A 23,994-nucleotide genomic window follows, 5' to 3' on the forward strand; every position below is an offset into this window, starting at 1 on the left:
CACCTGTCGCCTTGAAGTGAGGTTGTAAACTGCGACATGGTTTCCCAATCCAATGACTATGCAGATCAGGAAAAAGGCCCCGAGGTCACACTGGCCGCTAACGAGCAATTGAGCCATGCGCAACGACCCAAATGCTTCAACTCAACCCTCCAGGAATGTCTCTTCGTTCTGACAGCCACCATGGCCATCGGCCAGCAGTCTTTTTTCCAAGGCTGCATTGTTGGCGTGACTGCATCAATCGGATCTGATCTGAATATGAATTCTGCTGAAATCACCTGGATCAATGCCGGCGCCTCGTATGTGCATTTTTTTTAACTATATACATCTCAATAACACCATCCCCTATGTTAATTGAAAGAAGAAAAAAACACATTTGCTCAAGTCTTTCTTCGCATCTTCTTCGCGCCAGAATTCGCTAACCAAGCTCCCTTCACAGTCTCAGCAGCGGTGCCTTCCTACTGACATTTGGCAAACTAGCCGATATGTTCGGCCGGAAAGTGCTTTTCATCATTGGCATGGGTGGTTTCACCATCTCCCTACTAATCGCCGGCTTCGCCACAAATGCTATCTACATGGACGTTTTCTCCGGTATCTTGGGTCTATTCGCAGCCGCCGTGGTTCCCCCGGCAGTTGGTACCCTAGGAGCCGTGTACGAGAAGCCATCGAAGCGCAAGAATCGCGCGTTCGCTTGCTTCAGTGCCGGAAATCCGCTTGGTTTTGTAGGTGGCATGATTATTTCAGGCGTTGCGTCAAATGAGTATAACTGGCGTGCCTCCTTTTGGGCTCTTGCTGTTGTTTATGCCATCTTTACAGCGTTGACTGTGTGGACGGTTCCTCCTGATGGATTTGCGAGGACGCCAATTAGCGTTGAGGCATTCAAGAAGTTTGATCTTCTCGGTACGGCCTTGGTGATTGTTGGGTTCGCGTTCTTCTCTAGCTCTCTTTCGTACGTTGGAACCTTCTCTTTTGGATACACCCTGAATACCGATGGAGCTTTTGCTAATACTTGGATAGACTTGCTGGAGATGCACCAGATGGCTGGAAAACAGGGTATGTTCTTGCCCTTTTCATCGTGGGTTTCTTCCTGCTTGTCGCCTTTCTGTGGTGGCAGTCGATCACAGCAACCCCCCTGATGCCACTATGGGTCTGGAAAGATCGCAACTTCGCCCTGGTATGTTATACCCCACAATATCAATAGAAAAATAAAATAAAAAAAAAGGAAAATCAACGCTAACTCTCTCCGCAGCTCATGGCAATCTTTTGCCTTGGCTTCATGGGCTTTTCTGCTGTCACTTTTTACCTGTCCCTCTATCTGCAAAATGTTAAACATCTCACCGCACTGGAGATCACTGCACGATTAATGCCTATGGTTGTCAGCGGTGTCACGGTGAATGTCGTATGTGGCCTGATCTTACACCGTGTTAGCAACAGCTTGTTGACAGGGATCGGTGCACTGGCATATACCGCCTCGTTCCTGATCTTGAGCTTCATGAAGGAAGATGCCATCTACTGGGAATACATATTCCCCGCTCTGATACTTGTGGTCGTTGGTGCAGACATTCAGTTCAACGTTACAAATGTATGTCTTCTACCGTCTCCATCACTTTTCACACCTTAATTTCTGGTGGCTAACGAATACGTCGTTCTAGATGTACGTCATGTCGTCACTCCCATCTGACCAGCAATCAATTGCCGGTGGAATTTTCAACACAGTCAGCAAACTATGCAACAACCTAGGCCTTGGCATCGCTACCTCCGTCGAAAGCGCGATGGCTAATCAGATGACTGCTTCTACGCCTGCTATCAGACCCTATCTGACTGCCTATTGGTTTGCTGCGGCAGCGGCTGGTGCTTCCCTTTTCATGGTGCCTTTCTTGACGTTGGGAACTCAGGGAGGTGATGCACCCACTGAGATGGGGGATGAGAGTGTGAATGAGCTAGCAGAGCAAAAAGCTATTACCGATGTTAGCTCTGCGCCTGTGGCTCCTGGAACGGAGATTCTCTCAGAGGCTCCAGCCTTGGAGGTTGGAGTAAAGCATAATTGAGGGGAATTTAGGTATGGGTGGTCAAGACCATCGGCCCTAGGAATTTTAGAGGATACAAACAAAAACCAATAGATAATGTGAATACCATTTGGAATACAGATACAGGGGCTCTAGAAGCTGGAATCAACTGTACATCTTTGACTGTCCCTCGAGCTCTCTCACGTCCAATTGCCTTCAAAAGCCAGCGGCCTAGTCCCATCAGCGAAACCACTCAGTCTATGTGAACAACACAAATAGCCCCCACACCACAAAAAAAGCCCAAAGGACTAGCAAAAATCTAAACACCTAATCAAAAACAGGCCCCAAACTAACAAGGCTAAATCTCAAATCCGGATTCCCGCCCTCGGCCTCCATCTTCAAAAACCTCCTAACACCCAATCCCAGCGCCGTCTCACTCAACGCATCCTCATCAGGCCCAAGTTTCCCCCTGGCCAAAGGTCCCTTCCTCCTCCCATCAAGCTCCCAAAGCGTATCCCCAACCTTTACAAACGCCACAAAATGCAAATCAACATTATCCTCCGCCTGCGGCGCAGCCGTATCCCCCAATTTCGCCGCATCCGCATGCGCACTCTCAAGCGCCTTACTCTCGTAAAGCAGATCCGCCCGACGAGCAGGCTCTAGATCCTGCGCCTGGGTAAGAAGCACATCGAGATCCGAGCCGGGGATAACGTGGGACCGGGGCTCGCCGTTTGAGACGGCATGTAGAAGGCCGATTAGCCCGCATGCGTTGCGAATTGTTTGTTTGAACCATGTTACAGGTTCCGAAGGGCCGTGGCCTGTGTATTCTGGTAGGGAGCTATCTTCCTTCCTGCGGGATTCTTCGTAAGTTGGGGAGACGGGGAAGACGAGGAGAAGGGCGTGGGAGGTGCGGGGGACGAAGGCTATGAGGTCTGGCTCGTCGATTGAGAATACGTCGGTGAAGCCTAGGGTTGGTGGGAGACCTAGTTGGTGGACTAGGTGGGACATAACTTCCGGGTTGTTTTCTTTGCTTGGTTAGCTGTGCTGTGTTGCTTGGTGCGGGGTTGTGGTATGTACCGAGGGGCACGAAGGCCTTTTGGGTGTTTGGAACATCGGGGTTGTCAGCCATGACTGAGGACAGGCTTGTCAGCTTTGAGGGATTTTTAGATTGGAGATGGGTAGGTTAGAGGGTGTGAAGAAAGAGATTGTGGTTGTTTGCGGGGTTTGGCTTATCGGAGTTCTCCACATTAGCTCATCTATAAAAAGTGGGATCATGTGAATTCTCGTTGTCTCCTACGTAGCTAAATCTAACAAGTAACATGGAGATCAATCGTGCAAGGCTTTTTTCATGGTCACAAAGAGTCTGGCTCGACAACCTTGAGAGGCTGTGAAGAGGAAATGAGGATATAACATCATCTAATGATCGAGTTGTGTATCAAACTAAACTTTGACGGCTTAGATATCAATCAAAGCAATTAAGAAGGTACTTTTGTTTAAATACTATTCACTTCGTTCACAATTTTCATGCTGGTTTCTCTATATCCACATGTTTTAGACTGGCTTAGTCAAGTCTACTATCTAAATCAATACCTATACTCCGTTGGTTTGATCTTATTGTTCGTCTGCATTTCTAAGTTCTAGTCACTCCCATAATTCGAATTTCGTATACTTTGGTTTCGAACCAATGAACGAAAGATGCGTAGCCACTATTCCTTATGACCTCTGTATCGGGTTCTTCGAGGAAAGTAGGACCGAAGGACAGAACTGACCAAAATGATTGTTATTGTTCCTGTCGCTAGATCCAACAGATCCAGACAAACTCCATGGGTATATCTACCACTCAAAATGATCCAACCCCACAATCGCTTGCACAAGAGTCAATCACTCTTTTCTCTATTTCGCAGCATCTACCGGAGTTACATGCATCTAAAATTCAGGGTTAGAACGTTGAGTCCAAAGACCACAAGACATGGAATACACATACTGTCTCCGCAAACCGCACCCACTCTTCTATGCCCTTCACGAACGTGTCGTCCGCCGCAGGCAGGAACTCGTGCTGCCATAAAATCATCTCGTCAAATGTACCCTGTGTCTCGAGAACCTTGACCGGCTCCTCGGGCCCATTCTCGAGGATCTCCACGTCCTCGCCCGTATCTGCTTGCTGAGAAGGCAAAATCCGATCCGTGGGCATTGCGATGACTCCTGTTGTAAGAAAGTACCTGCTTAGCCAATGTACTTCACAGTAGTCCGAAATTGGCGATGTTCACACCTTGATATCCCTCTGGAACCGTAACGCGTCGTCCGCGGAGTTTTCGCCCTCGGAAGTATGCATTCTGTGTGTTGTCTGATGGTCGTAATGGGTCAGCCGATTTGTACATTTCTGAGGTCCAGCCGAAGGGGAGAGGGTTGGGGCGTTCTGGGCATACCTTTTGCGTCTGTGACGGGCGTCCAAAACCGATCGCAGGACGCAATTGGGCCATCATGATGAATTTGGCAAGGGAGGATATTCGGTGTAAGGTGAGGAGCAGAGGATTCTTCTTTCTCTTGTGTCTTCGGCCCAGGGGCTGCTTGGAAGGCGTACATGTCTGACATTGTTGTGAGTTGAGTTGGAGTGCGTGGGTTCCAGTGATGGCGTGGTTGATTTGGCGCAGAGGCTGCTATATTAGTCTCAAGTCTTGTATCAAAAGATAATTGCAGCAGATAGCTAAATATAAAGTATCAATAGCGCCTCTGTGGGGTTGGTGATCAATGTTGAGGCTGGGTTTGCGGAGGTGAATTTGAAGCGCGTCGCGTTTCCGCGTTAAGTGGAATTGGGCGGAGCGGGATCTACTCTATGCAGAACTAGATCTTCGAATACCAACTACTCCTTAAAATTGTACTGATCGATTTGTTGCTTATAGTCACATTTGAATAGATATTCGAATTCTTGAAATTGATGCAAATTTGGGGTATACAAAATTTCTCTACAATAAGTACAGTTCTTGCGATGCCTCATGCTAATAGTCTCAGCATTACCGCTTGCGAGTGGTCTTCTTCTTTTTCTTCTTCTTGTCTCCCTTATCCTTCCCTTCCACAGGAGTCCTAACGGGCCACTTCTTCAGATGTTCCCGTTCAAAGGACTCCTTCTCTCGTCGGTACAATGCCATAGTCGCCCGGGCATCTTCTACCGAAGAGTGCGCACCTTCCTGAATTTTCAGTCCAAGATAATGCTCCGCCAGTACCTTCAGTCGCGGGGAACCACCACCAGCAATCTTCCGGTACTCGAGGTGCTTGCTAGTGTCTCGAATATCGCGCTTGGGGTGACCAAGCAGCAAAGCGTCTAGGTCGTTGCTCACGGCATGGCCGACTAGGATCCGACCATCCATGATCTCGGCAACTTCCTTCTGTACTGCTTCTAGATTCCGTGCCTCCACCATGTGTTTCGGGGCAATGCCACTGACATGAGTTCGCCAATCGGTAACCATCTCTTTAGGTCGTACATATGAATCATAAATTTGCTCGCCATTGAAATTGACGATACTGACGCGCGCAAGGACGGAGTCGTGGTCGGGGTTGGGGCCTACGCCAACCATCTCGCAATCCATGGCGATGAATTTTCCGAGCTCGGCCCTGGAGTAGACAGTGTGAGTGACATTTCGGGTGAACCAGTTGAAGGAGTGCAAGGCAGTACTCACGTTTTTGAACGGCCCTCATTCACCTTGGTACTCCGAGCATCAGCCGCAGGCTGCGCGGAGAAACCAGCACTAGATTTTCTGCGTAGAGAAGGAACTGAGTCCCCACCATCTGCGCTTTTAGATGCGTCGCCCATCCTCTGTAGTCTATAGGCACTCGGCGCCCGGTCTGTCTGTTTTTTGTCGGTAAACTTGTGCTTCTTGACAGGACCAGACCCCGAATCACGGTCTGAGGCTTTGCGTTTTGTGCCTGTAGTGGTAGATTGGCTATCCTTCTTCAGTGTCGCCTGTAGCTTCTTCCAATTGCTGGAGAGGCCGCTCATATTCATTCCGACGGTGAAATTATTGTATCAGGGCTTGGGCATGGTGAGGGGGATTGGAGATGGCTGATTGCCGTCAACTTTTTTTTCTGGCAGAAAGGCTGATAGGAACACCGCCTTTATAATCCATTTAGAGCTAGACCGTAACAGGCACTTCAGATTAACATACTAGAATTCAGTCGTCCTCTTGTCAGATACGGCTTTGCGTTTTTTATCTTTGGAAATGTAAGAAAAGGCAAAGAATGGGAAATCATGATGCGTGGTTGGGGACCCAATGCTGTGTTTGTCCATCTACAGCCTATCGAAGTCCTAGTTTAAACTATGACATTGGAAACATGAAATCCTGAACGAAGCGGACCTGAATTTGAAACCCATTGATTGTGCAAACAAAATTTTATGTATGTCCAAACGCCAATGCACGCTTTTACCTAGGTATTAAGTAACAAGAACAACAGTTTAGTCGAAGCCGGGAACCTTGAAGTCTTTGGACATCCACTTCTCGGTGATCTTTCTCTTGGCCTTGCGAGCCTGTGTTATCGGCTTGCGAGATTCAAGCTTGCCTTGAACAATCAGTGTTCGGAACCGGTCATCCAACAAGTTTCCTTCCGGCTTCAGCAGTCGGAGGGAGTCCTGAAGCTCATCGGGAAGAACAAGCTCCAATGGCTTCTCCGGGGGTCTAATAATCATTAGCAATAGCTCATGCAGAGACTAGATAGAGTAATACGTACGCAAGCTTTCCTCCAAACGCCCTGCGGCGAAGCTGAGTATCATCACCCTCTTCGTCATCATCGGCATCAGAGTCGTTGGCCGTGCTAATTGCCCGCTGTCTGGCCTCTTCGGCGAGTAGCTCGACTTGCTCAGCCTGTTTCTCTAGCGCAGCCTTCTTAGCCTCCCACTTCGCCTGGCGCTCGGCCTCCTTTCGCCTGTTGATCTTGTTGCGCTGGGTCTTGGTCTTTCGCTCAGGTCGCTTCTTGTTCAGCCACTCGGGCTTCTCATATTCGCTCTCAAAGCCCTCCCAAGCGCTCTCATCATCAGACTTCACTTCGCCATCATCATCCTGTGCTGCTTCTTGCAGGAGCCTCTTTTCCTCTTCTTTCTTTTCCTCTTCAAGGCGCTTCTTCTCCGCCTCTACGGCAGCTGCACCTTGCTCTTCTAGTAGACGATCCCACTCTTCAAAGACAGGGTTGTAGCTGTGACCTCCTTTCGGTGTGCGAACTGATGGGATGCGCTTTCCATTGGCGGCAAGCGACACAGGTGCGTGCTTAATGGTCTCTGGTGCGACCTTTGTCTTTGGCTTCACCAAGAAATTGAAACGAGGGTCGTCTACAACGGCTGACGCACTTGGCTCGGCATCCTCTGCCCACGGGTCGTAGATATCACATCCGTTAATCTTGGTGGTAGGGGTTCCGTCCTGGGCCACCTGCTTCAAGCGTTGCAGTTCCTTGTTGCTGACCCAGTCCTTCTTGTGTTTCTTGGTCTTCGGCTCAATAACTCCATCGGTGACATTGGAATTTACACGCTTGCGACCGTCGAGGGCGGGAATGAGAGACCGTTGGGCGATAATCTCGTCCGCCTTGAGCGGCTTGTGCTTCTTAGAGATCTGTCTCCGCACATCTTCGTTTCCAGTGGTGTCGAGGATGAACAGTTCGTCAGATGGCTTCTCTGAAACAAGGCCACTATAAGGTATTAGCAAATGGTCACGGAGGAGGCCCAAGTTTAGGAAAAAGAGAATGATAAAAACATACCCTTTGATCTCTTCATCTTTCAACTGGCGCAGACCTTCCTGCACTTCAGTAACGTCGACATTCTTGCGCCAAGCCTTTTTGCCCTTACGGGAGGGCTGCTTGAACTGGTTCGGGGCCTCCACAGATTTGGACATGGTTGATGCTCTTATCGTCCGTTGAAAACCCGAGACTAAAAAAAAAGTGAAAAGCCCCAAAAAATCCGGATCTGCTGACTAAGGAGGGGCGGTCAATGCGGGCGGTGAAGGACCTCGACTCTTGGCATAACCCGTCTTTTCTGGCTGCACCTACTGCTGCGCGTCACCTCAAGCCCGGGGACTCTCGACCTTTCATCTCCCCGGAGATTGACATTCAACTGAACTAACTGGCGCTCGCTTCAACTGGAATTCCGGTCCCGATCGCGCATCATGCCTGTAGTCAAAGGAGGTGTCTGGTACGTACAACCATCGCGCTGCACTTCTATGATCGCTACTAACCGCATTGCAGGACCAATATCGAGGACGAAGTGCTTCGTGCAGCTGTATGTTCCTCTATTTAAACCCTTGAAATGATTGCGCAATGCTTACACGATTACAGGTCTCCAAATATGGTCTCAATCAATGGGCTCGAGTGTCCTCTCTCCTCGCTCGGAAAACGCCGAAGCAATGCAAAGCGCGCTGGATCGAATGGCTGGATCCTGGTATTCGCAAGGTCGAGTGGTCGCGAGAGGAGGATGAGAAGCTTCTGCATCTTGCCAAACTGATGCCCACACAATGGCGTACCATCGCCCCCATCGTCGGCCGCACCGCAACACAGTGTCTTGAACGATACCAAAAACTTCTAGACGAGGCTGAGGCCCGTGAAAACGATGATCTTGGTTTGGGCGGACCGGAGGGTGGAGAGGCTTCTGCTCCCAGCGCGGATGATGTTCGCCGCTTACGGTACGTTGATCTATTCTGCACACGATATGGCATTTATAGTAACAATTTCACAGCCCCGGTGAGCTGGACCCTGACCCAGAATCGAAGCCTGCGCGTCCCGACACAATCGATCTGGATGAAGATGAGAAAGAAATGCTCAGCGAGGCGCGAGCGCGTCTTGCTAACACACAGGGTAAAAAGGCCAAGCGAAAGGCCCGAGAACGTCAATTAGAAGAGTCCCGTCGACTCGCAGTGCTACAGAAGCGCCGTGAGCTCAAGAACGCCGGTATCAACGTTAAGGTTGTGACTCGAAAGCCTGGCCAGATGGACTACAATGCAGACATTCCATTTGAGAAGCCAGCTGCACCGGGATTCTACGATACTGCAGAGGAAGAGGTGCGAAATGAGCGCCAACGTGAAATGTTCGACCCTCGGAAGCAGCAGCTGGCCAACAAGCGAAAGGGCGATCAAGATGACGATGCCGAGCGCAAGAAACGGAAGAACGACAAAAACAGCAACGCGGCTGCATTTGCGGCTGCCGCACGTGCGGGCCAAATGCAAAAGATTCGGGAAGCAGAGCAAAGCAGCATGCGACGAGGACTGGTTCTGCCTGCCCCCCAAATCAGCGAAGGTGAGATGGAAGACATTATAAAGATGGGCATGGCCGGAGAAAAGGCAAGCAAAATGAGCTCAGACGAGGAAGCCACTCGGGGACTCATTGGAAAATATGGATCGATTGTTGGAGGCACTCCCATTCGTACTCCACGTGCTGCCCCTGAAGAGGACCGCATCGCAAACGAGATCAAAAACATTCGGGCTTTGACCGAAACACAATCCTCTCTGCTTGGTGGAGAAAACACCCCCCTCCACGAAGGCGGTTCCTCTACTGGCTTCGATGGCATCGCTCCGCGGAGGCAGGATATTGTCACACCCAACCCTATGGCCACCCCGTTCAGACAGGCCAACGGAATGGGCGCAACTCCTATGCACGGTGGAATTGGGCCTGGCGCTACCCCTCTCCGCACACCGCGCGATCATTTTTCTTTGAACGAAGAAGGCGCAGCTGGACAGCTTATTGGCAGCACACCGCGAGATATCAAGTTGCATGAAAATTTCACGCGCCAGCAGATCCGCAGCAAGCTATCTTTGCTCCCTAAACCCAAGGAGTCAGAGTGGGAATTGGAAGAGCTTCCATCTGAAACAGCTGAGCCCTCAGACTCTGTCGCATTCACTCAGGAAGATGCGGCTGAGCGGGACCGCAGAGAGCAGGAAGCCCGGGAGCTGGCCGCCCAGGCTGAATTCAAGCGCCAGTCACAGGTCTATCAGCGTGGCCTCCCTCGACCAGTCGTTCTTGACATTGATGCTTTAATGAAGCGTGCTTCTGAAGTCAACAATTCAATCGAGGGTCTGATTGCCCGAGAAGCTGCTGTACTGATTGCATATGATTCTCGGAAGCACCCGTTGCCTGGTGCCAAGGTTGAGGGCAAGGCACCTAAATTGGGACGTCCGGACGATATGTTCATGGATTCAGCGCGCGCAGCTATTGCGGCCGAAATGGCCTCGACTGAAGCCCAGCAACAGCAAGAGGTGTGGCAAGAGAAGTTTGACGATGTCTGGTCGTCAACTCGTGCCAATGCCCTTCCGGGCCTCGATGGCTACGCCGACGATGAAGAGCAAGATCAATTCCTTGAGGAACAACGCATGATCGCAGCGTTCGATAGCGTTCAAACATCTCTTCTCGCCACTGCCGAGCAGGGCAACAAACTCGAAGGAAAGCTTGCCAAGGTTCATGGCGGATACCAGAAACGAGCCAAGACACTCCGCGCCAAGATTCTTGAAGCCGGCACCGCTTTGCCCAAGGTCCAAGACGACTTGGACTCTTTCCGCACACTCCAGATCTCCGAAGAAGCAGCCATTTCTCGGCGCTTAGAGAAGCTACGGGAAGATGTGTCCTTTGTCATGCGTCGGGAGCGGGAGGCCCAGGAATTGTATAAGACACGGAAGGATGAGCTGGATGAGTTGGTTGCTGGTACCGCCACCGTGAATGGATGGCATTGAAATTATAGCGTATCGAGACCATTACTTTCTTTTTTTATCTTGCAATCATGACCCATTGCAAGCTTCATTTGTGTACCATTAGGAAGGTTAATTTGCTAGGATCATGCAAATTCATTCGGAGCTTTACATACCCAGTCTTTGGTGGACCCAGCAAATACAGTTGAGTAGCTCTAGTCATTCCATTAGATATCTCAATCTTCCAAGTTCATATTTATAACGACGTGATGTTATCAGTAAAGAGTTCAATGCTACGGGTAAGTTTTCTTTTCTAGTAAGTAAGACACGTACGTACATGTAGGCCCATGGAGAGCAATTGAGCAACATAAGGCCATCATAGGCCATCATTTTTAGTAAAAGTCATTGAAAGCTATTATGATCCCCCGACCCATGTATTGCGATGCTCACTTTCGTGGGCGTTTTCTTGACGAACCCCATAGTATACTCAAGAAAAACAGCTTGGATTTGGATGGCTCGATCTTGGACGGCCCGATCTTAAATGGCTCGGTTTTAGAAGGCTCGATCTTAGATGGCTCAGGCTCGGGTACCTCAGACTCGGATGATTCGGATTCGGATTGTTCATATTCGGATGTTTCAGACACGAATGGCTCGAACTTGGATGGTTTGGGCTTGGGTGGCTCTGACTTGGGAACTTCAAAGTCCGCATCATCAATCCTAGCCAGATGAGCAGGAATTGGGATCTCAAGTAATCCTTTGAGGTCATCGAACATTTGGTCCTTTTTCTCCGGAGAAAGATCAACCCCCCCAACTTTTCAAACAACATCCACATTCTATCATGCAGTGCCCAATGCCTCCATGGGGGAGTCAAATGGCGCTTCTGACAACATCCACAGCTCCGGCTGTAACACCCTACTCTAGATTCGCAGTCTTCAACAAGCACCGGCCGAAGATACCATAGAGGATCCTTTCTCACTGCATCATATGCCTGCCGTAAACGTGCAGTAGGCCAGCCAGGGATCCCCTCTTCTTTCTGGTAGAGGTTTTGCTTTTGAAGTAGGATTTCTTTTGCAAGGCCTTCGACTTCCTTTTCCAAGTCTTGCATCTTGGGTTTATCATCTTGGCTGGAATCCTGATGAGTGCTGAGTTTTGTCAGAATTGTTTCGTGCCGTTGAACGAGCCTCCGCAGAGTCATCTCAGCGACAATAACGTCCGATACGTAACAGTAATTATACGATCGCCCGTCATATTGGAGCATGTGCTGCTTTTCATCTCAGCTCTTGCAGGGTATAAAGCCTTCAGACTTCTTATCGATGCGGCGATACATTATTTAGACAACGTTGGTGAAGTATTGTTTAAGTCTGAAGAATGGCCCTTTAGAAGTTGAGTACCTGGGAGAAGGCTGGCTTGGTATATGAAGAAGGTTGCAAAATGCTACAATAAAATGTCAAAAATATTCCAACATTCAGCACATCATTGACAGGCATGTTATCCAAAGGAGTGGCGGAGCCCAAGCTTGGTATGGTCCGCATAGCATGAACATAAACCTAATCCCAATGAAGCCGCCGAAAGTGTTCGTCAAGGTTATCATTTCTATTAAATAATCTCTTGCATTCTTCAACTGGGCACTCAAAAGAGCCCGGAGAGATGTGCTGCGTCTCAAGGTGGCGCAACAGCACTGATTTCCGGGTGAATGGACCTGGCCTCTTGCAATTTTCCCACCTGCACTCGAAGAGTCCTTGTTTACCTCTAGAAGCCGTGTTAAGTATCAACTTGGATATAGAGATCGGAAGGTAGCATCTTACTGGCGTTTGAATTTGTGACAATAAGTATGTAGTATCTCTTTTTGAGCAGTGTCTTTAGAGGCACCTTGTTGCCCGCTGCTTTCTCCAGAAGCCGTGGGGTGCATAGGTGGCACATCGTATGAAGTGGTATTGACCCAGGAGCCGGTGAAGGAAAGATCATTCAGATTTTCCGAATTCGCAACGCGTCTGGGTATGTTGGAGGAAGCCCACATTAGATCATTGTTCATGGTGAGAGCGGGATTGGTCAATGTGCTACTGCCCTCCATAGAGTTGGAGAGAGTCGGGCTCATGGCTGAAATGCCTGGACCAGAAGACGAGGAAGAGTAGACAATAGACGGCATGGAACATAATGGATATCCATGGGCTAGATGCTCTCCGTAGTTTCTAGGTGTTCCAGAGGGAGAAAAGGAAGCAAAAGGCCATTCCATGATATCAACTAAGGACAATAATAAAAGTATGGACAACGAGAGGACTTGTGTAGTTCAAAAGTGATATTGGATGCTCTGATTATACTGGAATAAAACAGCAGTCATCCAGAGGGGAGGGTTTTTATATGAGAAATGAACTCCATGCTTCACATTCCAGTTCGTCATGAGCTGTATAAGTGAACAGCTACTAGAGAAGGGGCATGGGTTCGAGACTATCTACTATAAGGGGAACACTAGCCCGCCGATCGGTGTGATCTACAGCCTAGACTCGTTTCGAGCGCTGTACATTTTGACCGAGATGTAGGGCTAGATCTTTCATTCAACCAGTCATCTTGTGCAGAACCATCGAGTCCCGGTCTCATATCATTGGTTTCTCATTAAGGCGCAGCAAGCAAACCACTCCAAGGTAACCGGCGGCAAGCCCAAATCCGTCAGCACAAACGAGGATTGAACGGCTTTTTTCACCCAGTGCCAATATCTGATCCTGTCGTCAGGGGCTTACATTAGACTGATATCATTCCATTTTCATTTTCAGCGTCTTCGGCCCAGTGCAAAACTGCGTACAGCTTCGTTGCGATTTTGCATCACAGATGAACGCCCTACACCTGAAGTACTCCAGGTCCAGCTCCGGATACACGATCTTTTGATTTTTAGCTCCCAGGGCTGTCAGATTGCCTCTTTTTTCCTTGCATATTTACAAATGGTTTTTAAGAGATATGATTCTTTAGTTTTTGATTCGTGGGGATACACATACAACGACACATCGGGCTTGTGTTTCCTACATTTCTCTCCCTGACTTGAAAAAGCATCGTCCGCCTATTTCAAAAGCCCCATATGTAATGTGTTTACTTCTACAATCCACCATCTGAGGTCGAAGACATGTAGTGCACCCGAATGTCGCAACTTGCCATAGAAACAACTTTTTTTAGGATGTAATATTCTCCAACGTTGAGCAGAGTATTTGCACTTGGGATTTATCTTGTACTGCAATGATATTCCTACGAGGCTTTCAAGCGACAATTTACAGGTTGTCAGGAGATTGACTGTACGAGTAAGCCTTCCTGAAGGTATTTCATGGTCTGGGAAAATCATCCAATGGAAGGCAAAGCCGCATATACTGTGTACATGCACTAGAATTTGTTTTGGGTTTTGAGCCTTCGGGAATATCTAGAATTATCACCAAAGGGGTCTCGACTTTCCAGCCAACATCCACCGCCTGATATTTTTGTCCGCTTTCGGGTATGGAAAGGTGAAATCTGAGGTGCAAGGTTTCAGCCCCATCTGACTTTACCCAGAGATTTAAGGTCTTGATCATCTGTTGACACTTCATTTTATTCCAATCCCTACTACCCCTGGGCAGGAAGAAGAAGGGGGGAAGATAGACATGGCGTGTATGTTTTTGGGGTATATAAAATACGATCAAAAACAAAAAGCTATCCGGACACGCGGAATCGAACCGCGGACTTTCTGATAAACTATAAATCTATTACAGTCAGATGCGATAGCCAACTACACCATGTCCGGATTTATGAAAAGGGCAAGGGCGTGAGTCCTCCATGTCGTGCATTTAATCAAAATTATCGAGCTTAGTATGACAGAATCCCATTGAATCAGTTCTGGAGTTTTATGTTGGCTGGACATATAAGAGCTCTTCTCGCTATACTCATAAGAACTTTGATGATGAGGGGAAAGGCAATGCAGAAAGGGATAGGATAGTCAAGAGAAGATTTCATGTTGCGTGAAAATGGAACTCTTGAAAGGTACGGCTTAGGTCTTTTGTTTATGGAAGGTGGTAATTGACCACCACAATGTGATGGTTGAACACCTCCCTATCAACACTGAGTGTATCGCAGTAATTAATATTCAGACATAATGCTACTTTACTCAATACATACTGTATTCCAAGTATTGAAGAGCAAATGACCCGAATTAAAGCCAACATGTATAGTGACATTTCATTCGAGCTGGGATATACATCAATATTCCATTACAAGGTAAGAAGAGGCGGCCACTCAGCGTTACTCCTTAGTAGACCCAGTACGACGAGGGATTTTGATGATGTTGAAGTGTAAGAAAGGGGAGAAGAATGTGTTTGCTGCGTAGAGATAAGAGGGTGCAATGCGTTTAATGATGCAAACTAATTTATGGTATCTTAACAATTTACTGTGGTCGGGTGAGGTCCTTCTCCACTAGATCTCATCGTCATCCTCCCCTTCTTTGTCTTCCTCTTCTTCGCCAACTTCCTCGAGATTCTCTTCGTCATCGGTGGACACTTGAGCGGGTGCTTTTTGACCGGGAAGGGTCTGCATCGTCATGAAGGCACGCAGCCGGTAGTAGCGCTGTTGGGCTGAATTGCGGGATATGCCATATGCGGCTCCAACGGCATCAAAGTCAATCTAAAGATTTGGTATTAGGAGAATCAACAACGTTTATGAAAAGCTGGGAGACCAGGGAGCTTACTTCACCTGAGTGATTTGACAGGCAAATCCAAAGCAGAATCATCTTGTCATCCTTGACAGAAGCAGGGACCTTGGGACTCTTCTTCTTAGGGGGTATAGCCTTGGAAGAGGCGGCTTTAGAGCGTTGGCGGGCCATGATGAGGTACTTGCCGTTTGAGATTGTGTGGAAAGTGCGAGGTCGATAGTGAACGTAGCAAGCTGCAAGGTGTTCTAGGAAGGAGGAGAATGAAAGAAAGTTATGGACCTGAACTGTTAAAGTCAGCTGGTTGGTCATTTACCGAAGAATACACAGGAACGAAACTTTAGCAGAACTACCAGGTGGGAGCTAAGGAATTGAGTTCGGGTAGGTTCCAAGAAAGAAAGTTGTGAGTTGGAAGAAGAAAGCAAAAGAGAGACTGGTGAGGTAGTTACAGACTTATAGTATGGGACGAGATAATAGATAACTTGGGGCCCATGTGAAAAAAAGATAACTTGAAAATAATCTCAAGAGCCAAGGATTTCCAGAAAGGGTGAGCAAGAGAGATGGACAAGGAAGAAAGCAGCGAGAGAGGCTTTCTAGTCATTGCTCGACCCTGAAGTCATATCGGCGAATGCAATCCATCCCATAGTTCGGCCATGATATAGGAGCTGACACTTCTAGTCAATATAAAACATACAGATATATGACACAGTCTCAAAGTAGACAGCACTGATAAGTTGTAAATTCTAAGTTGTGGCTATGCCTTCCATACTAGATTACTCAGGGCGCCTGTGGACAAGTCGCCGGGGCTGCTGAAACTAAGTTCGCCTTGACAACCGATTGATCTGAAGTTTCAAAGCCCCTTGGATGTATAACATGGCCACATGGGCACTATTGTCCTGATCCAGTTCTCCCTGAACTCCAGATTGTGCCAACTTCCAACACTATAAAAATTACAATTCCCTGTCATCACCCGATGCGGCTCCCGCTTACTTAATCCCCATCATTGATCTGCCTCCTCGCCACGACCATCAACCTCAATCCATCGCGTATCGCATCAAATCCATCAAATCCATCATCCAGACTGAGCCCGCATCGGCATACAGTTTACCAAGATGGGCGTCCGGGACTCCCACGGCGAGGCGATGGGGACGCCCGATCCCGTCGAGAAGGGGTTCGCCACCCTCAACACCGTCAGGTAAGTCCTTTTGACCGCTTAATAAAAACAGATAATCGTTTTTCTGGCCGTGGACTCAATTTTTCTCGGTCGCATTTACTGACCAGTGGTACAGGATCGGTGTGAAGGCGATGGTGCAGAAGGTGAGTCGTGGCAGCGCAGAATCTGGTGGTATGTCACGTGATATGATATTGATCGCGACTACAGGATGGTGAACTTCGAAAAGCGGAAATCTTGTCTATTAGGCAACGCAAGGACGGTCCTTCATTCTAGTAAGTTAAATTACACATATGCTTGGGTTGGCCTTGCTAACGAGTATGGCAGTGTTCATTATGTTGATTTCAACAAGCGTCTTGACGGTATGTTGATACTAGAGGCGCCGAACGGGTGCTGTCAGCTGTCATTCGGAATATGAAATACTAATGAAATATCTCAAAGAATGGATTCATGCTTCTCGTATTGACCTCTCCCAGGAGGTTGAGTGGCCCCAGCCAGAGAAGTCGGAGAAGAAAAAGACCGGCGCTGCCAACAAGGCGGCACCCAGCAAAAATGTCCAAAAGCGGCCACGGGCTGATAGCCGTGAGGTATCAGGGACACCAGATGCTTTAGGTGGCAAGAACATAAATGTTGACAAGAGTCATCGGCCCTCAAAGGCTGGTGGCAAAGAGAACCTCGAGGTCCAGACACCTGGCGATGCATCCCTGTTTCCATCGGAGGCGGCTTCTGCCGCCGAGACACCCAAAGGGGACTCGGAGGATGTGGATATGACAGATGCGCAGGAGCTCAAGGAAGATGAGGTCAAGACAGCTTCTGGGGAGGTAATTTCCCGTGGAGAGGAGATTGAGCGACTTCGCACCAGCGGTAGTATGACACAGAACCCGACTGAGATTCACCGAGTGCGCAACCTGACCCGTCTTCAAATGGGCAAGTACGACATTGAGCCCTGGTACTTCTCGCCGTACCCAGATGCCTTCTCCGACGTAGACCTAGTCTACATTGACGAATTTTGTCTCAGCTACTTCGACAACCAGCGTGCTTTCGAGCGCCATCGCGCCAAGTGTACCCTCGTACACCCGCCTGGTAACGAGATCTATCGCGACGATAATATCTCTTTCTTTGAGGTCGACGGTCGTCGGCAACGCACCTGGTGTCGCAACCTATGTCTCCTTAGCAAACTTTTCCTCGATCACAAAACTCTCTACTACGACGTCGATCCCTTCATGTTCTACTGCATGTGCACTCGTGACGAAACCGGATGCCATCTCGTCGGCTACTTCTCTAAGGAAAAAGACTCCGCTGAAGGCTACAATCTGGCTTGTATCTTGACGCTCCCGCAATATCAGCGGCGTGGTTTCGGCCGGCTGTTGATCTCCTTCAGCTACGAGCTCAGCAAGCGTGAAAACAAGCTCGGTTCCCCCGAAAAGCCACTCAGTGATTTGGGTCTCCTCGGTTATCGTCAGTACTGGCGCGAGACACTTGTTGAACTCCTGATCGAGCCGGGCCGCGAGGCTATGAGTGAGAATGAGCTTGCAGTTCTTACCGCTATGACTGAGAAGGATGTGCACGAGACTTTAGTAGTCTTCAATATGCTTCGATACCATGTACGTTCTTCACCTCAATTTCCTTCAATATTCCATCTCGACAGTATTACCGTTCGTTTTGAGTGCTAACTTTCCTTTAGAAAGGAAATTGGGTCATCGTTCTCACAGACTACGCCGTTAGTGAACACAACAAGCGCTTGGAAAAAGAAAAAGTCAAGGGCGCTCGGAGAATCGATCCTGCTCGTCTGCAGTGGAAGCCCCCGGTGTTCACTGCCTCCAGTCGGACCTGGAACTGGTAAGGAGTGCAAACGTATTATCGGGGTTTGCGTTGCTTTGTCTCGATCTTGGTATTGATTGCCTTGGGACTAGGTGGTAGTAATGATGCATGACCAGGAGATGGGTTCTTTTCATGGTGTTCGGGGGGGGTTTAAGGTGGTGTTTTGGTTGGGATTGTCTTTTTCTCATGACGAGCTGGACTTCTCTTGGGTCTGGCAAGTGTACGTTTAGATTTCAAAATAAGATACTATCTAATCTTTATCAGCTCACGAAGCAGCCGCCAGGCTGAGTCCTTTGATCGATGCTTTTCTCACGACGTTCAACGACAACCGCAAAGTCAATGGCGTGGTTAGCTATTTCCCTTGTATACGAGTCAATTCCAACTTTTTTATCATGCTGGTTATTCTACGAAATAAACTGGAAATTGAACTTGACTTTAAAATAGTCGATTGTTAAGGCTGCATGGTACAAAACACAACCCAGCCCATGGGTAATCCGGTAGAATGGGAAAACAAGTGCGTGGGTGACAGTCGACGTAACATGTCGGGAGACATTGGAGGCAGATAAAATACACGAGAGAAGTTCCAGCATCAGCTCCCCAGGTTAAAAGACATTTCTCTGAGCAACGATAGTTGCTAGAAATTCAAGTCCCATAATGGGGTTTGCCCATGGAAATGGATACCTGTTTCCATCACCGAAAAAGGTAAAGAACACCGGCGCCCTCGAATCCTCGGTATCAATCACACTCCAGTTCACACAGCCAGATTCCGAGGTATGCAAAGGAAATTGGGAAACACAAAAGTACACACATGAAGAAAGCGGGATATTGTAGATGGGGGTGAGTCGGAGTGGGTGGAATATGGGAAGAATGAGCTGTGTTCCCACGCTGTAGTCGAATTTTCCCAACGCCAATGGGAATATCGAAGACATGGGGGATAATCAGCATGATTGGGATATGTGGTTGAAGCAATTGGGGGGAAGGTTAAGAAGAGCATTGAGCAGTGATTCCAGGCGTGATGCTCACAGTCATAGAAGCCGAAATAGTGAGAAGGCGCCTTCAACTCCTCTCCGCTGAATGAACCCCGAGAGACAAAATAGATGATGGCATCTTACTAAGAGCCAGTCTGATTTCGGGGACCCCATGATGCATTGCGCGACTGGTGACGAGGGGAGGAGGTTGGAGCATTGCTCTGCTGGGAAGAAGAGGATTTCTTGTTCCAGGTCGATCCCCCTGATGCATCGCGTGGCTTGGGGCCCTTGCGAGCGTTCTTCGGGTTAGACGAGTTGCGATGACGATTTTGACCAGGCTTTCGAGGCATGAGCACAGTCTGGCAGGTCTCTTGACCCGGGAACCGTATAGAGACTCGAGTATTTCCGTGCTGATCTCTTTCGCCACTTCCAAACCAGTACATGTCAATGCTTTGTACCTGCATCGGCTTCAGTTGCTTGAACCGCGTTCGAGAGGGTGGGGGAGGACCCGAGGCATGCCAGGCAGCGGGCGGAGCCATGTTGGGGACTCGAACACCGGGCTGCGAGCCTGGCTCGCGATCCTCAAAGATTGCTTCTGCTTCAGCCACCTGGCGGGCAGCAAGGTCTCCATCACCAGTCTGCACACTGACTTCAACTTCAACTTGGCTGGGAAGAGAAACGGACACTGCTGCAGCTGGCAGCTGGACATCAAGAGGCTCCTTCGTAGCAGAAGCAACAGCCAAAACGCTCTTCTTCTCCGGGGAAGTCTTCTTTCCAAAAAGACCGTTGAATTTCTCTTGCCAGGACATTGACGCCGAATTAGTTACTGGGGTAGGGCTAGCCTGCGGGGGTGCCGCAGCCATGGAGGCAAATGTCCGTGGTGGTGCGGGCAAAGTAGCCATGGCCTTGGGTGGCAACTTGACAACCGGCTTGGCAGGAGGGAAATTGACCAGGGGTCGACCAGGCCCGTTAGAATACACTGGGTGAGAATATTCCTCCGGGGGAGGAGGTGATGGGCTTCGCTGCGCCTCAACTTGCTCCGCTGGAATACGCTTGGGCTGCTCAGTTACATGGGGGAAGAAACGTGAGCTGCGGGCAGGCACATTGGTGAGGGGACGGGCGTGGCTATCCGCGAACGAGAGGCCATCTGCAGGGGTCTCGAGGCTGTTCAAGGGATTCGAGGGTGGCATAGCGGGTTTCGAGGTTTGGTTATTATGGACATCGACATGGCGCCTAGCACCGTCGTCCCCAACTCGGGCTCGCTTCCATGACTGAGCATGAGTGGCAGGCTCTACGACAGGCTCAACGACAGGTTCAAGAGGGGGCTCAACTGAGGGTTGAGCAGGTGCCTTAGAGCCATCCGTCGTAGCAGCTGTGACCGTGCGTCTAACTCCATCCTCACCAATCACAACTTTCCTCCATAGGTGGTTGATTGTCGAGGGTGGCTTGGCAGGCTGATCACGATTGGCGTGCTGTACTTCCTGTCGTCTCTTTTGGGTCTCCTTGAATTGCTGGCGAAATTTATCTCCGGCTTCTCCTTCACGTTCCTTAGCAAGGAGACTAAAGTTTTGCCATGCGTTCACGCGGTCAGCCTGCCACTGAGGGGTTTGAGAGCTAGGTGGACCGATCGGACCCGGGCGGCCGATGGGACTCAGTGGGTCGTAGGAGACATGTCTAGTCTCAGGCGATGGCAAAGAAGGAATCGGAGCTGCTGCTTCCTGAGGAGTGAAGGACGGACCAGAAGGCATGGTGGGTTGGTCAAGATTCAGCTGGTTGCGTAGGGGAAGCTCTCGGGAAGGAAAACCACCAAGGCCTGGGTCAAAGATACCGTTTCCAAGGGTACGGTCACTGCTCAAGGGTTTCCATAGGTTATTCACTGAAGGAGGGGTCGAGGTAAGGTTGGGGCCAGTCGACCAAGGAGCGTAGGAATTGGAAACGTTCAGATTCCCTCGCCGCTGGCCGTCTTGCTCATCAACTTTGGGATCTTGAGAGCGAGGCTCAGTGGGTGGATGATGGATGGAGGGAGGGGCAGTAGGAGGTTGTGAGGAATCGTGGTGGGGGGAAGTAGTAGCACGACGCAAGTGAGGTGAAGTTTTCTCGCCCTGCTTTTCAGCAGCACGTTCCCTTTCATTAGCTGCGACAAGTTTCTTCACTGAATCCGGATGGTGAACTTTCATCATCCCATACTGCTTAGGTTCCCCCGTAGGTTCCGGCACAGGGGGCTTGGGAGGTGAAGATATCACTGCAGTAGGAGACGTGTTTGACACTGGCGCCTGAGGCTTGCGGCTCTCGATGCTATCCTTGCGTTTCTTATCTGGGGGAGGTCCCAATGCTGCAAGCTTCTGACGAATTCTCTCTTCCCTAGCTTGCTTTTCCTGCTCCTCTTGTTCTAGTCGGCGCTGTCTAGCCTCCAATCGCTTCTCCTTCATAATACGCTCTTGTAGAACAAGGGGATCTTCCTGCGGCACTTCCGGTGCTACAACCGGAGCTGGCTGTTTCTCCACTGGTGAAGATTCGCTACCCATACTCACTGATGGCGGTGCGGGCAATTCTGCTTCGGTATGCTGACGATTTGGAGAAGGTTCACGGACGAGCCCGTGCTCACGACCCGATAGCGCTGGGTCAACCATGCCATTTGCATGAGAGCCTCTCCGAGCATCATTGTATCGTGGGGGGGGCGCATCTCGACCGAAGGACAAACGACGACCAAAGCTTCCACTTCCACCACTCACATTAGACGATGTGCGACGACGGTTCCAACCCATACCTTCCTGGTGACTTGATCGATGTGTCTGGAATGCCGCCGATGGTTCCGCAGGCCCACCATGTTCGCCATGGCTAGGCCGCTGGAGCACTGCAGGGGGCCGAGGGCCCTGATCCTGCCGCCAAGAAGGTCTTCTATTATCTGCCACAGGCTCATATCGACCAGATCGAGAGTTGTACAGTTCTCGAGGGGCCCCCGAAGTCGTTTCTCGCCAAGTGCGATTGAAATCATCGGCTGCAATTTCCTGGGGAGGAAATCCGGCATGGTGACCATCTTCTCGGTGGGGATAATTGGCGAGGCCGCGGGGCTGCGACGCTGGAGGGGGCGGTTGCAAAGGCGGGTTGACTGGAGATACTCTTTCCACAGGAGGCAGCGCTGCCCAAGGGGACTTAGCCGGCAGAGGTGCAGGACTCGTCGAGCCCGACGCCATTCGGTCATTCGTTCCTCTAGATGAAATGCTTGCGGCCTTGGCCTGCCGCTCAGCGCTAGCTCCGAGCCGAAGTACCGTTGGATTTGGTCCCACAGAGGTGGTTGGCTTCGGCGCAGCTATTCTCGGGGCCTCTTGCGCTACTGTATGCTCCGGCGGCGGCGCTTCCTTGGGCACTGGGGCGCTTTCCTCTGACGGCGGCGGATGATCGGTATGGGTAAGTGTGACTTTTGTTCCGTCTGTCCATTCAATTGTCTCGGGCGCCCAGTCATCTTCATCATCATCGATATCCGCCCATTTCGATTCAGTCCCACCAGAATCCTCTTGGATTCTGGATGTCATATGAATACCATATTGTTGTTTCAATTCTTCGTCCGTCAAGTGCTTTTGTGGCGGCGGCTGAACAGCTATATTGACCATAGTCAGTATTTTCGTGATCATTCATTCGGAACACATGATCATACGTCGGTTCTTATTCCAGACTTGATTGGGGTCTGGGCCCGACCCGCCTGGCTTCGCACCACCTGCTCCAGTCTTGGAGATCGAATCGCGCATACCGCTGGTAGTCTTCGCAACTAAGCGTGGGCGTGAACTAGGCTGTGGTGTTCCGAGGGGAGTAGTGGAGGCAGATGGAACTAGAATTCTTTGTTAGAGACAGGCCACAGCAGAGCCATATACAAAAATACCTTTTTCAGGCGCTTTGGGAGGGGCAGGGACCCCCGGCGCTTTTGGCACAGTGAACTTCGTGAAAGACATTGGCTTGAAAGTCGAAGGCTTCTTCACCGATCCTGTTCGCGTGTGATGTCTGCCATCTGTCCGACTGGTATCTGATTCCGAACCACCTTGAGAAGCCGTATCGTCTCCGCCGTCCGATGCCGACCCTAGTCCATTCAACTCAAGAGCTCTGGACGCAACTAGTCCAACACCTTGCTTTGAAGCATCCTGCAGCCAGTTCAGCTGATCATTCTCTTCTTTCCCGTCAACGGTACCCACCATCGAAGAGCTCCCGGTATCCTTGTCACCTCCAGTCCGCTTGCCTTGAGATTCAGGTGTATCTCTCGTCACGTCGTTGGATTGTTGTTCAGATATTATTTGGGTTTCAGAAGTGGGTGCGATATGTTTTGTCTCCCCCGCGTCCTCTCCAGCAGGAGTCTTGTCGGTTGTGCTCGCAGGAACGTCGGATGGCGAAGGCTCGCCGCCCGACAGGGTCTGATCTACCACATCGCGGCTACTCTGCTCTGCCATAACAATGCTCGAGTCTGCGGAAATCACAAAATGCAACATATGTCAGAACTGGGTACTTCTAAATTGAGATCCTAGTGGGATGGAATCATGCGACGCGAGAGGCAGCCGCGGATCAAGCTTGTATGTTAACGGGAAAGAGACAAGCCGTACCTATTGTCAGGTTTTAAGAATCGCCACGGTTGAACTGCTCGCTTGGCTGGTTGCACCCTGAACGATCGGGGATTCCACAACCAGAAGAGGGGAGTTGTGCGGGCCACCTCCCGGGGGGTAGTTGGAGATTCGGTGACGGGGGTGGG

At 49.9% G+C, this 23,994-nt stretch overlaps 10 protein-coding genes across 10 annotated transcripts; 3 read left to right on the top strand and 7 right to left on the bottom strand.

The window, feature by feature from the left end:
* Positions 1-36: 36 nt before the first annotated feature.
* On the top strand, positions 37-2,045 carry N7503_001653 (uncharacterized protein; the record flags this gene model as incomplete). The annotated part of the gene is made up of 5 exons (XM_057061200.1): positions 37-296; positions 437-946; positions 1,015-1,171; positions 1,247-1,579; positions 1,650-2,045. The coding sequence occupies 5 exons, from the start codon at positions 37-39 to the stop codon at positions 2,043-2,045; spliced, it is 1,656 nt and encodes a 551-aa protein (XP_056925162.1).
* A 285-nt stretch (positions 2,046-2,330) lies between these two features.
* Positions 2,331-3,132, bottom strand: N7503_001654 (ubiquitin carboxyl-terminal hydrolase; the record flags this gene model as incomplete). The annotated part of the gene is made up of 2 exons (XM_057061201.1): positions 2,331-3,028; positions 3,081-3,132. 2 exons carry the CDS (start codon positions 3,130-3,132, stop codon positions 2,331-2,333), a joined length of 750 nt encoding a protein of 249 aa, XP_056925163.1.
* Positions 3,133-3,896: 764 nt separating this feature from the next.
* N7503_001655 (ribonuclease H2 subunit C) lies at positions 3,897-4,595 on the bottom strand (the record flags this gene model as incomplete). The annotated part of the gene is made up of 4 exons (XM_057061202.1): positions 3,897-3,929; positions 3,988-4,205; positions 4,273-4,347; positions 4,430-4,595. 4 exons carry the CDS (start codon positions 4,593-4,595, stop codon positions 3,897-3,899), a joined length of 492 nt encoding a protein of 163 aa, XP_056925164.1.
* A 419-nt stretch (positions 4,596-5,014) lies between these two features.
* On the bottom strand, positions 5,015-6,003 carry rex4 (putative 3'-5' exonuclease; the record flags this gene model as incomplete). The annotated part of the gene is made up of 2 exons (XM_057061203.1): positions 5,015-5,612; positions 5,678-6,003. The coding sequence occupies 2 exons, from the start codon at positions 6,001-6,003 to the stop codon at positions 5,015-5,017; spliced, it is 924 nt and encodes a 307-aa protein (XP_056925165.1).
* A 447-nt stretch (positions 6,004-6,450) lies between these two features.
* N7503_001657 (ribosome biogenesis protein NOP53) lies at positions 6,451-7,873 on the bottom strand (the record flags this gene model as incomplete). The annotated part of the gene is made up of 3 exons (XM_057061204.1): positions 6,451-6,670; positions 6,723-7,670; positions 7,740-7,873. 3 exons carry the CDS (start codon positions 7,871-7,873, stop codon positions 6,451-6,453), a joined length of 1,302 nt encoding a protein of 433 aa, XP_056925166.1.
* A 270-nt stretch (positions 7,874-8,143) lies between these two features.
* On the top strand, positions 8,144-10,693 carry cef1 (putative cell division control protein (Cdc5); the record flags this gene model as incomplete). Its single annotated transcript, XM_057061205.1, has 4 exons — positions 8,144-8,169; positions 8,223-8,256; positions 8,313-8,656; positions 8,710-10,693. 4 exons carry the CDS (start codon positions 8,144-8,146, stop codon positions 10,691-10,693), a joined length of 2,388 nt encoding a protein of 795 aa, XP_056925167.1.
* Positions 10,694-11,094: 401 nt separating this feature from the next.
* On the bottom strand, positions 11,095-11,421 carry N7503_001659 (uncharacterized protein; the record flags this gene model as incomplete). The annotated part of the gene is made up of 1 exon (XM_057061206.1): positions 11,095-11,421. The coding sequence occupies one exon, from the start codon at positions 11,419-11,421 to the stop codon at positions 11,095-11,097; it is 327 nt and encodes a 108-aa protein (XP_056925168.1).
* Positions 11,422-15,070: 3,649 nt separating this feature from the next.
* Positions 15,071-15,476, bottom strand: N7503_001660 (uncharacterized protein; the record flags this gene model as incomplete). The annotated part of the gene is made up of 2 exons (XM_057061207.1): positions 15,071-15,277; positions 15,342-15,476. The coding sequence occupies 2 exons, from the start codon at positions 15,474-15,476 to the stop codon at positions 15,071-15,073; spliced, it is 342 nt and encodes a 113-aa protein (XP_056925169.1).
* Positions 15,477-16,414: 938 nt separating this feature from the next.
* Positions 16,415-18,316, top strand: N7503_001661 (NuA4 histone acetyltransferase complex catalytic subunit ESA1; the record flags this gene model as incomplete). Its single annotated transcript, XM_057061208.1, has 6 exons — positions 16,415-16,497; positions 16,592-16,619; positions 16,684-16,748; positions 16,801-16,835; positions 16,915-18,077; positions 18,158-18,316. The coding sequence occupies 6 exons, from the start codon at positions 16,415-16,417 to the stop codon at positions 18,314-18,316; spliced, it is 1,533 nt and encodes a 510-aa protein (XP_056925170.1).
* Positions 18,317-19,405: 1,089 nt separating this feature from the next.
* On the bottom strand, positions 19,406-23,737 carry N7503_001662 (uncharacterized protein; the record flags this gene model as incomplete). Its single annotated transcript, XM_057061209.1, has 4 exons — positions 19,406-22,860; positions 22,918-23,088; positions 23,140-23,395; positions 23,447-23,737. The coding sequence occupies 4 exons, from the start codon at positions 23,735-23,737 to the stop codon at positions 19,406-19,408; spliced, it is 4,173 nt and encodes a 1,390-aa protein (XP_056925171.1).
* Between the last annotated feature and the right edge of the window lie 257 nt (positions 23,738-23,994).

Source organism: Penicillium pulvis, assembly GCF_028828015.1.
Source record: "Penicillium pulvis strain IBT 33274 chromosome Unknown contig_12_segment0_segment0, whole genome shotgun sequence".
NCBI classification, from domain to species: Eukaryota; Fungi; Ascomycota; class Eurotiomycetes; order Eurotiales; family Aspergillaceae; genus Penicillium; species Penicillium pulvis.